The 12,369-nt window shown below is 38.1% G+C and overlaps 1 protein-coding gene across 1 annotated transcript; it reads left to right on the plus strand.

Annotated features, from left to right (window-relative positions):
* Nucleotides 1–748: 748 nt before the first annotated feature.
* Nucleotides 749–11,406, plus strand: aebp1a (AE binding protein 1a). The gene is made up of 18 exons (XM_046861879.1): nt 749–1,289; nt 2,722–3,012; nt 3,838–3,924; nt 4,132–4,191; nt 4,364–4,423; nt 4,696–4,773; nt 5,402–5,511; nt 6,276–6,415; nt 6,559–6,643; nt 6,782–6,926; nt 7,021–7,100; nt 7,268–7,391; nt 8,654–8,850; nt 8,940–9,113; nt 9,613–9,979; nt 10,077–10,216; nt 10,307–10,406; nt 10,617–11,406. The coding sequence occupies exons 1-18, from the start codon at nt 1,031–1,033 to the stop codon at nt 11,186–11,188; spliced, it is 3,069 nt and encodes a 1,022-aa protein (XP_046717835.1). The 5' UTR covers nt 749–1,030; the 3' UTR covers nt 11,189–11,406.
* The last annotated feature ends 963 nt before the right edge of the window (nt 11,407–12,369 follow it).

Below are 12,369 nucleotides of genomic sequence, written 5' to 3' on the forward strand. Positions count from 1 at the left end.
GCAACCACCAACAATTACAATATGTAAAAATACAAAGAATGATATGAAGTCAAGAATACGGCTTATACTTTCTAGACCAAACTAGTCATTCTTATCAAAAGAGACATAGCATGAATGTGTTCCTTCATTACTGCACATACTACATATTACATACATACATACATACATATTACACCTACAATGACACCATTTGGCTTGACCCCCAAGCTACTGAGAAGTAGTAGAATTTAATATCCTGCCCAGCTAAAAAGATCACAGCTGTCTGATTTCTAGTTTGGGTTTCCAGACTGACTGGGAATATACACTGGTTAATGCAGTTATTTGTCTCTGCACCATTTTTCTGCAAATAACTAGGCCTATTCCTCTCTGTTGGGTTCTGCGGGAATTTTAACTGCATGAGGTTTTCTTTAAGCAAAAAGATTCCATGGAATTAAAGACACTATAGTCAGTGGGGGAGGATAGTGAAAAAAAATATACCCAACATGGAAACAAACGACTAATTCTTATTTAATAAAAACAAACAATTTCTTATATGTTCACACACTAGAGATGGTTTAGCTAAGAAAATGCACATCATTCAAGTTGAAACAACAGTATAAGAACTGTAATCAATATTTTATGAAATCCATGTAATACAAGACTTTCAAAATTATTTGTAGTTTTTTTTCTCAAACCATACACCCTCCCCCTTCTTCAAGCCCTCCTCAGACGGCGATCCTTTTTTCCTTAAGACTTCCCACCACTCACTCAGAGGGGGCTGTCGGAGGAATTCGGCTGGAGGAATTGTTCAGGACCAGAAAGCAAGCAAACTCTACATCTGATTTCACTGTCGGCCTCGTTGATTCTTCCTCTGGTTCAGATTAGTGTGTTGCCTTTAAAGTAGGAAGGCCGTTTTTAAACAGCACCCTGCTTGTTTTATAGCAAAATAAAACGCTTTGGTGCCTTGGCAACATTCTTCTGTGACAGCAAATCGGAATCTCCACCATCCTTTATTCTCCATTTCACTGCACAAGGGGAATCTTGAAAGAAGATGCAGAGGTTGAAGGTTATGCTCAGTCTTACCTTGTTTGCGCTCTGCTTGACTTTATCATGCTTTCACGACGTGGAAGCATCCGGCATCATCAGGCCTGGGAAGCCCACCAAAGGTCTCAGAAGGCAATCAGCTGCTGATAATGAGCAGAGAAAAGAATTACAGTCAGAAGACACTCAGTTGGACGAGCCCAGTGCAGATGTGGAGGGGAAAAATGAGAAGCCGAGCAGTAAAAAGTCACCTGAAGAGCTCCTAGCAGGTAAATTATATCAAGAAGACTATACAGTGGTAAAGCATGTGCATATGTTTAAGGTTATAAGGGAAGTTCTTTGTCAAACCATAATTCAATTAACTTGAGATCACTTTCACTGTTTTTTGTCACATTGACAGATCTGGCATGAATTTTCTTCCTTTTATGCAAGGCAGTCAACAAACTTAAATCATTCAGTCGACTAAAACAATATATACTGTATTTTGCTGTGAGAGAAGTGAATGGAAAAGAGATTACAGGCATAAGTAAGGGAGAAGATGGCAATCACAGATGGCAGCATGGCCAAGTAAAACATAGCTGTAATTCCCCCCTTCCAAGCATGCCTCCTAAACTCTATTTTGCTTTAAAAAAAAAAAAGAAAAGTGATGTCAGGAAAAGAAACATGCCTAAAGTTTTGTTTGGATTAGGGTCATAGCTATCTGTCTTAAAATCCTTAACTGTAAATTCTTTAGGATGAGAAAGACACAAAATAAAGTACACAAAAATGCATAGTAGATTGTCATGGGTCAGCAATATTAGAAAAGAGGAATTTTTTTTACTTGTTTATTTGGAAACAAGCATGAGATTTATATTTGTGGCCTGGATTTCATTCAACACCATTGTGTTTTGATGGCAGTAAGACAGGAACAACTGTACCCTGGGCAGTTTAAACTGGACAGTTGAAGACTGGAAAAATGTTTGCTGAGTCTGTACCCACTCTAGCTTCAGATTCCTGTTTTTGGCTGACAGGAGTGGAAACCAATGTGGTCCTGAACTGCTGTAGCCTCAAGGGTCAATGTGTTTTGCATTCTGAGGTTACTTTACATTTTGCCTTTATTGTAAAGTGTGGTTAGTTAAGTTACAGTAGCCTTCCTGTCTGCTTAAACCAGCACAGCCATTCTCAATTGAAAGCTTTTGTTAACTCTGTTTCCACAACAGGTTCTGAAATATTTAAACCAGCTCACTTGTCACAAGCAATCATGCCAAGATTAAAATCAAAGTAATCACACTTTTACCCCATGATGATGTTTTGTGTTGTGCCAACATTAACTGAAGCTATTTGACCTGTATCTGCATGATTTTATGAAATTGCTCTGCTGCAGGTCAAATAGCTGTGTGAATGAGCAGGTGTACAGTTTTTCCTTAAGTCCTTAGTTCTGCACTGCAACTATGAGCAGCTAGCAAGTAAAGAAGTGTTATCTATATACAATGTCTAAACTACTTTTCTTGCATAAGACTACATGAAAAGTGTATATGGTATGTGGTTAACTTCTCTTACTTGGTTGGATGTCAAGAAAAATAGAGCTTTTATATAATTTGTATAACTTTTAACACACTTTTAATAATAGGCTTCTCTGTGCAAGCTAGGTTGTGCTTCATTTCTTTTTGATTTGGTGATACAGTTTTTACTGTAGTGTTATTTCCTTTTCTTCTGCATAAGATAAGGCAAAGAAAGCAGCAGAGAAGGAAGCCAAAGCAAAGAAACCAAAAGCCCCCAAGCCCACCAAGGCTCCCAAGCCTCCGAAACCAACAAAGAAGCCTAAACCAACTAAAAAGCCCAAACCACCAAAACCAACCAAAAAGCCCAAACCACCAAAACCAACCAAGAAACCCAAACCTCCCAAACCAACCAAGAAACCCAAAGTCGTCAAGGCCACCCCAAAGTATGAAGAAAAGCTGTCAAAGGAAGAGGAGGAGGAAAAATTTCACACCGAGCTTGGATTGGACAAATGTAGGTATTTGCCAAGTCTGTCACATAAGGCAGAATTGTGCAGATTTGATATGTTACTGGCTTTATGCTGTGTTTTCTTCTAATTCCCAATACCATAAACAGAAAAGTTCTAACCCTTTCATTGAAACTTACATTGTGTAAATTGTACTTTAATTGGCTTCTGTGTGCGTAGTCTGCATGGGGGTAAAAACAGTTGAGTAAATATCCATCTTGTTCATTTTCATTACACCCACACCTTCTCATTTACTGATGATGGGTTACAGATGTGTCAGCAAAGTGGACTGAAAAAGACTGGTCCAAATAGAGATCAAAGTTACTGGGAAATTTATTTTAATTAACAGTCACTGATAAGGTGCATGAATCTACAGTCTGGGCTCAAAAGAAATCCATCCCAGACTCGCTTCTTCATACCATTTAGTGTATTTTTGTTGATGATGAACTTGCACAAATGTCTAAAATATGCGTCTACCCATTAATTTCAGACCTTAAACATGGCTGCATTTAAGCATTTATTTAAAATCTTTTGCTGTTTTGTGAAGTTTGAATTTGAAACAAAATTCAAATGTTCCACAAAAGACATGTATGTAAGTCTAACACTTTATGACATATTGATGTTCTTGTTCTATATGTTATATATATATATATATATATATATATATATATATATATATATATATATATATATATATATATATATGTGTGTGTGTGTGTGTGTGTGTGTGTGTGTGTGTGTGTGTGTGTGTGTGTGAATGTAAAGCAGGATTAAGTAAATGAGGACCTGGAACAGACTAGAACCTTTTAAATCTTCATATATTTTCCTTATAGATGAAGTTACAGAGTTGGATCTCCTGCCTAAAATCAATGAGACCAACCCCATCACAGAGGACCCCAGCATCTATTTACCCATTCCAGGTATTTTAAAGATAATTGTCCTAAGATGCATGTGTGGGCTGAGATGGAGGAAGACCCATAAACCCCTCAAAAAATAAAAATTTAGATATAATTACACTTATATAGCCACAGAAATGTATGTGATTAGACAATATGTGTATTTTAAGAGCTGTATGTAATTTTGGTCATTTTGTGTGTGTGTGTGTGTGTGTGTGTGTGTGTGTGTAGAGGAGACTACAGCCACACCATTTGTACCCCCCTGGTATGAAGAGTTCGATTATTCTGACTGTATGTTGACACCATTTACTTTACTTTTTATTGTGTGAATAAAATATTGCATTTAAAGAGTCAAAGCATAATTGTATATGTAATATGTTTGTTTCAGTTTTGCCTTCTCTCTCTCTCTCTCTCTCTCTCTCTCTCTCTCTCTTTGTCTCTCTCTCTTTATCTCTGTAATCAGTGGCAGCAAAGAAGCTGGAGGAGGAGATGGAGAAACAGCGGAAAGAGAAGGAGGAGAAGGGTATAAATATTTTTCTGTATCTCTTTTGCAATAACATTTCAGACCTCATTTTTTCTTCATGGTGGTCTGTGTGGTGTGATGTAAGAAATGAGCAATGTTCTCTGTTATAAATGGTGGGGTTTTTTGTACCAAGTGCATGTTACTTAAACACTGCAAGTACTTATTTAACCTAAGACTTTAACTATTACCTCCTTGTTTTTTATTTTATTTTAGAACTAATACACTTTAAACTTACTTTAAATACTAAACTCCAAATTTTTCTCCTAAAACAGCTGAAAAACTCAGGAAAAAATGGGAGGAGGAGGAAGAAGAGAGAAGAAAGCAAACTCCTGTTTATGTCGAACCCAAAAGTAAGTCTTTGCAAAACACACTGGTTATGTAATATGTACAGTTTGAACAGTGCCACCAATAAACCAAGAGTGCATGAAATGCAGAATTTATGTCCACAAATATACTAGTTAAATTTGCTTTTATTTTTAAATGCTATTAGTTTACTTCCCCCGCAGTCTGTTTCATGTCCAGCTGGAGCAAGGCCTGCAGTCCCTGAGTGAGTCCCAGTGTAGGGTGTTTAAAAGAATGAGCCATCGTTTCTGTTGGCTCGCACTCCATCCTGTTCTTAGTTCAAATGAGTTTCTCCTCCCAAAAGGCCTCTCTCATTCTGGGGTGGAATCAGTTAGTCGGAGTCATCACTCATTCTCATCCTGCACAATACAGTGACAGGGCTTTTATGACCAAGAGCAAAAAGTATGCCTTAGATGTGTAGTTGGGGTTTAGTCAAGGCTCTGTTGCTCATTCAGGCACAAGACAAAAAATAATTGCAGGACAACACATAGCGTAACCACTGTGCACACATTTAATCCTTTTTTTTTGTTGTTGCTTTGTTAAAAAAAATGCACACTTATTAAAAACAGGTTTTTGGTCTGTTATGGATAATGCAGTAAAAAAGGTTTTACTGAAAAGAGATTTGTCTCATTGCAGATTGTCCTCCATTGGGCATGGAATCCCATCGTGTGGATGATGACCAAATTTCGTCGTCCTCTACATCCAATCTTGGATTTGCAGCCCAGAGAGGCCGTTTGAATATGCAGGTGCTGATGGCAATACTGTAGTTTGCTCTGATAAAAGTATTGCTCCCCCTTTATAATTGCCTTGATCTTTTTTAGACAATCTATAAGTCAACCATTGTCTCCAAATACCACAGTGTTTTTTCTATAACACCAGTACAGACAGTCGTTCCAACTACAAAGTTTATAATCATTTAAATCTCAAGTAGAAAATTCTAAGGGTATGGGATGTGGTTTATTAAATATTCTTATTATCTTCAAGTGAAGGTGAAGTAACAACTGTTTAGAGCTGCAGCTAATTAGGGACTAACATGTAGCTATAAATTAATAAGTAAACAATTGCATTGGTTGTACATTTGCTTATAACTTATAACTAAGGAATAAAACACTGCTCTTATATGGGATTCCACAATCTATTTTATTATTGATTATTGTCTATAACAGCATGTCCCATCATGTTTTATATTTCCTGGGTTCTTTTATACTTTTATTAACTACAGAAGCTGTGCTGAAATGATAATAATAATACATCAATAATATAGTGTTTATTTTATATTAGACATCAGAAACCACAGAAGAACAATGAACAATGTGCAGATTTGCCTTTTTTAAGGGCAAATACTTTGAATCACACTTTTTTATAATTTGACTGTACTGCTGAGAGCATTTTTTTTTTGTGTTATTTAAATATGTGCTTATGCTAATACCAAAAATGAATTTATGTGCTTCAGATGTTTAGCAGTTTAAACAATATTAAACGTTTGATCTACTTTGGTTTGCTGTTCCAGGCCTCGAATAATGAGGAAGATGTTTACGGAGGGGCCTGGTGTGCAGACACTGAAGAGAAAGAACACTGGTTTCAGCTGGATTGCAGGCGAGAGGTGGAGTACACCGGGATCATAACTCAGGGCAGGGACTCCGATACACAGTAAGTAAATAAACACTGATTTTTAAAAGTCTTTGTACATTTGTCCCCATTCAAAAGGACTTGTGTTAGAATATTTGAGTCATCTTATTTGGCTCAGATATGTACAACCCAGGTTTCTAAGCAAACAAAATTTGTCCTTGCAGCGACGACTTTGTTTCATCATATTTTGTGGCCTTCAGTAATGACTCTCGTGAATGGACAGTGCTTCATGATGGCTATGCTGAATGGGTATTCAGATCTTTTCATTATTTTTAACAACAATTAATATATTACTGCACATTATATACTAACTAATTAACGGATTATATTCATGGGTGTAATACATAAGCCAGGCTTTATTCAGTCATTATGAATTTGATGCTCTAGCTTTTCTACGGCAATGTTGACAAAGACACTCCAGTGAAGACACAGTTCTCACAGTCTGTGGTTGCACGATACATTCGAATCCTGCCCCAGAGCTGGAATGGCAGTCTGTGCATGAGGCTGGAGGTGCTTGCCTGCCCCCTGCCAAGTAAGCTTTAAAACTAGAGAATAAAAAAGCTTTTTGTTGTTTTGTTTATTCTGCTTTTAAGGACCTTTCTCATAAACAAACTTGTTTTGAATAGATAGTTACCCAACAGAGAATGATGTCACTCCCACTGATGACTTGGATTACAGACATCACAACTACAAGGAGATGAGGCAGGTGAGGCCAACGAGCCCCATTTTCATAATGCAAAGTACCAGCATGTTAAAGTTAAAGGGCAGACCTCCTGTTTGAACATGTGCAGTCTTCTGCTTTGCCTCTTGTTGATCTTTAACTCTTCACTTGTCTGCCATCCAACTTCCTATTGTTCTCTCTCTTTTGTGCAGATGATGAAAGTGATAAATGAAGAGTGCCCTAAAATCACTAAAATCTACAACATTGGCAAGAGCTTTCAAGGGCTAAAGATGTATGCAATGGAGATCTCGGACAACCCAGGAGAGCATGAGATAGGTCCAAAACATTCAGTCTATACACAGATGGGTGACAAATTGAAGGAAAAAAAAAAAAGAAATAATGTATTTTGGTGCACTATGAGGTGCTATAACAGCTTCAGTTCACTTTGACATATATACTGTCTCTAGAACTGTACTGGAGCAATGAACACGGTTCTTACAAAAATCATTCCCCTTATTAGTGTTTTAGTAAAAGTAGTGAACACTTTCTATTATAAAATCTTTCATAGGTGTGAGCTGTTTTGCGATTTAATAAACACGAAGGCCATAAAATCATTTATATCATTTTTAACTCATGAAATCATTCAGTAAGGCCTCGTAGGTGTGGACAGAGTAATCCTTTTAGATACCAGGTGATTTAATAATCGGTAACATTTTCCATTGCCTTTCATTTGTCATCTTTAATATATAAATACACTACATTTATTAATACACACACTATTTAAGAAATACACACCATACAGTGCCTGTGAAGTTTAAAAACCCCTATTGTTTTATTGTTTTAGAGACACAAGCATGATCCTTTTGCTTATATGCAACAAACTTTGTTTTTTCAAGACAAAAGCACACAACAATTGGACAGTGAGTGACTGAAAGAATGTTCTGTGGACTAATAAGTCCAAATTTGACATTTTTGCTTCTAAAAGAAAAGCGTATGTAAAACGGAGAACAGTAGAAAAGATGTTACATGCCTGCCTCACATCCACAATCAAACATGGAGGTTGACATTTAACAGTTTGGGGTTGTTTTGGAGCAGGAAAGGTTTCAGATTTATTCTGGGTGAACGGAATACTGAACCAACATTACTACCATTCCATACTTCAACACCACGCAATTCTGTCTTTACTATTGCTAATTGGAACCAACTTCACTATACAAGAAGACAATGACATAAATCTTATTGAACTGCTCTGGGATGAAGTGAAATGGAAGGCCAGAAATATATATCCAACTAGCGTAGGACACATTTGGCAAATTTTACAGGAGGCACGGCAAAGTATCAGCTAAACGTTTGAAGAAAGGAACTGCCTGGATGCCGAGAGAGTGTAAAGCTGAAAACATTTTGTACAGTATATCAAATCATTAAATAGTTTGTTGCATATAAACCAAAGGAACATGCATGTGTCTCAAAAATGACAAAAGACTAGGTGTTTCCAAACATTTGGCAGGCAGTGTATTTGCTAAAGAGGAAGAGACACACACAGCAACCCATTACAAACTAGGAAGCATGTTAAACGATTGTCCTGTATTATGTTTCAGGCGAGCCAGAATTTCGCTACACTGCAGGTCTGCATGGGAACGAAGTTCTAGGCAGAGAGCTCCTTCTACTGCTCATGCAGTTCCTCTGCAAAGAGTACAATGATGACAACCCTCGAGTGCGACGCCTGGTGGAGGGCGTGCGCATCCATATAGTGCCCTCACTCAACCCAGATGCTTACGAGCTGGCTTATGAAATGGTATTGCAGGTTTACACTTTATTAACCCACACTATCACTGTTAAAAATCTTAATAATCATTTGTTTCAACAATCATCATTTTGCATCAGGGCTCAGAAATGGGAAACTGGGCGCTGGGGCACTGGACCCAGGAAGGTTACGACATTTTCCAGAACTTTCCTGACCTTAATAGCATCTTGTGGAGTGCAGAAGACAGGGGCTGGGTTCCTCGAATTATACCAAACCACCATATCCCCGTACCCGACAACTTCCTGAATGGCTCGGTAACCAAAAACAAAGCATTTCATAATTATAATGTGAGGTTTCTCAGGCTTAGACTTTATTTTTAGTTTGACAGTTTACCAGTACAATAATTTACTGCAGTAATGTAACGATTACTGTATGTATTATACAATTATTGTATTCATATCATTCATTATTTGTAATAATCTTCAAACTACATTTTACAGGTTTAAAAACAGAGTAGCTTTAAATGCGGCCGGTTCAAAATATTCCAGGAACAACACGTCCTATTTTGTACATCAGTGCATTATGACTTAAAGTTGTTATTTTATGTTGTAGAACATCTGTGATCACTTCCATAAATCATCTTCAGCATATCAGTGTTAATGCATTTTTATTTGTTAAATTATGCCACATGTTTCTGTCTCTTTATTATTAGTCTTAGATTATAACAATTGTCACGATATACACTCCTGTAAATAATGGTTATTGTTGGAAGCATTACACGGGATCCATCACCACATCACAATATGTTTGCAGGTGGCTACAGAGACAAAAGCCATCATCTCCTGGATGCAACGAACACCCTTTGTCCTGGGAGCAAACCTGCAGGGAGGTGAGAATCTTGTGACATACCCATTTGACATGCAGCATCCACCCCAGGTCACTGGCACAGGTGGGCATCCGAACTACAACATGAACGCAGAGACATGGGCCCGGATACAGAGGCAAAACGAAGGTGCTCTACGCGAGACACCAGACGAGAACATGTTCCGCTGGCTGGCCATGACCTACGCCCACAGCCACCTCACTATGACAGAGACTCAGCACAGCTTATGCCACAGTGATGATATCACTGGTGGCCAGGGTATCATTAATCGGGCAAGCTGGAAACCTGTTGTAGGCAGTGAGTGAGAAATAATATGCTGTACTCATGACTTTTCTGTTTATATTCTGTTATATATTGCTTTAGATTGCACATCATTTAATCTGCACTCCCATAGGCATGAATGATTTCAGTTACCTTCACACGAACTGCTTTGAAATATCCATCTTCCTGGGATGCGACAAGTTTCCGCATGAAAGTGAGCTGCCTTTGGAGTGGGAGAGAAACCGCGAAGCTTTGCTTGCTTTCATCGAGCAGGTAAGAACTTTTCGCAGGAAGATGTGTCGTAGTTAAGAAGCCTTGAGAGCATATATGAGCTGTCGTGTCATCTTTAATCTTGTCAACTAGGTTCACCGTGGCATCAAAGGTGTGGTAAAGGACACTGATGGAAATGCTATTGCAAATGCTACAATATCAGTGGAGGGCATTAGACATGACGTCAAAACAGGTAACACATGCTATATATGAATGTCTTTTTCTGCATAGGGTATTTGAGTAGTTCCTATTCTTTGTCCTGGGGTATCATTTTGGCACATTCTGTAATATTTCTTTCTCAAGCACAGAAAACTAAATAAAAACACAGGCAGTATAGGTATACTCTTGGATTGGGATTGGAAGTTCTATATTTTTTTATATTTTGTGTTTTTCCTCAATCAAGCTTCCACTGGTGATTACTGGCGCCTTCTAAACCCAGGCGAGTATCGTGTGACTGCAAGAGCTGAAGGTTACACATCGCAGACTCGCTTGTGCATGGTAGGCTACGAGGCAGGTGCGTCACGATGCAGCTTTGCGTTAACCAAGTCTAACTGGGCCCGAATTAGAGAGATCATGTCTCAGAGTAAGAACAAACCAGTCCGTGTGGTCACAAGGACCCAGACTGGAAGCACAAGCAATGCTGATCCAAATAAAACTAACCTGCCTGTTGGGGGAGGCAGTGAGCGTCTACGACGTCTGCGTATGTTGCGTCTGCGCAGGCTGCGTATGCAGAGGCTGAGAGGCAAGATGACCACTACTGTAGTGCCGACCTCCACCACAACAACCACCACCACCACAACAACCACTCCATTTCCCACCAGCACCACAGAGCTGATGACGGAGACCACTGACTCATGGTTCGACTCGTGGTTTGTAACAGACAACACAGACACCGCAGATACTTTGGAGTTCGAGCTCCCGGAGACGGAACCAACACGAGACTACACCTTTGAGTATAAAATAGATGATTATTGAGCACATGATAGATCCCACCTCAGCAGTACTGCAGCTTATACCTTTATTTTCTATGGACATTCACTCTGTGGAACAGAGTGCGTCAACATTTTTTGGATATTGTTCTTATCAGATTTAACAAATCCTATATAAATCTAAGTCTACCTTGTGTTCAACTTACAGAAGTGCACTCTTTTTTTATATTGTCACGTTTTTATAATAAAAATGCCTGGATTACATTATGGTCTACAGTGTTATTCAATAAATAAAGAAAATAGAAGATTATTGGAATGCATTACTGGGCTGCTTAATTCATCTACAACATTGGTGTGAAATTCAATCATAGATGGGACCGAAATGAAATACTGGGTCTAAGTAGAGGGCCGAACTCTGTCTACGTTTAATCAACAACAAGACAGGCAGCAGTACAACAGTACATTTTGCTCTTATGCACACTGACCTGAGTAAGTTGCTTGGGATTGTTTAATGGCTGTCAGGTCATTAATGTTTGGGGTTAGGTTCTGTGCTGGGGCAACTCAAAGGATAGAGTGAATTTGTGACTCAGTGAGACGATTGTGTGTGTACTTTTTCTCATTTTAAGAGAAACAGTGAAAAGTTCCTCATGATAATATGTACTTCCAAACATGCGGCTCCTTCAAGCAGAGATTGGCAGAGACGGGAGATATTTCAGAAATGGTCTGTAGAAACTGTACAGTGCCCAAAGTGTCAAACTTTGCCAGTTATAATAGAAATATATTACCCTTGGGCTGGATATAATGGTTCCAAGAGCCAGAAGTGGCCCGGGGGCCTTGAGTTTGACATGTATAATCTATATTCATATTTATTCATTTAAAGTTGTGGAAATCACAACTCAACATTATTAAATGTATTGGTAATTAAGTTAAACATAGATAAAATCTTATTTAACCAATCATTCAAAGTGAACAGATTTATTCCAAACCATAAACTTAAATACAAATAAACTGAAAAATTATAAATAAATTATGTAAGCTTGGAGGTGTTCTGTAATGGAAAGTTTTGGGATAATGGTCATCATCATCATCACCATCATCAACTCCATGGTTTTAATAAACAGGATTTTGGACACATTTAAATTACAAGCCTAAAATCTAAGTTATATTTGTTTCTAATAATAGAAAAGTTTGTAAAAGTCTGCTTTGGAGATATTCAGATTAAATGGC

Source organism: Silurus meridionalis, chromosome 11 (genome assembly GCF_014805685.1).
Source record: "Silurus meridionalis isolate SWU-2019-XX chromosome 11, ASM1480568v1, whole genome shotgun sequence".
Lineage (NCBI taxonomy): Eukaryota > Metazoa > Chordata > Actinopteri > Siluriformes > Siluridae > Silurus > Silurus meridionalis.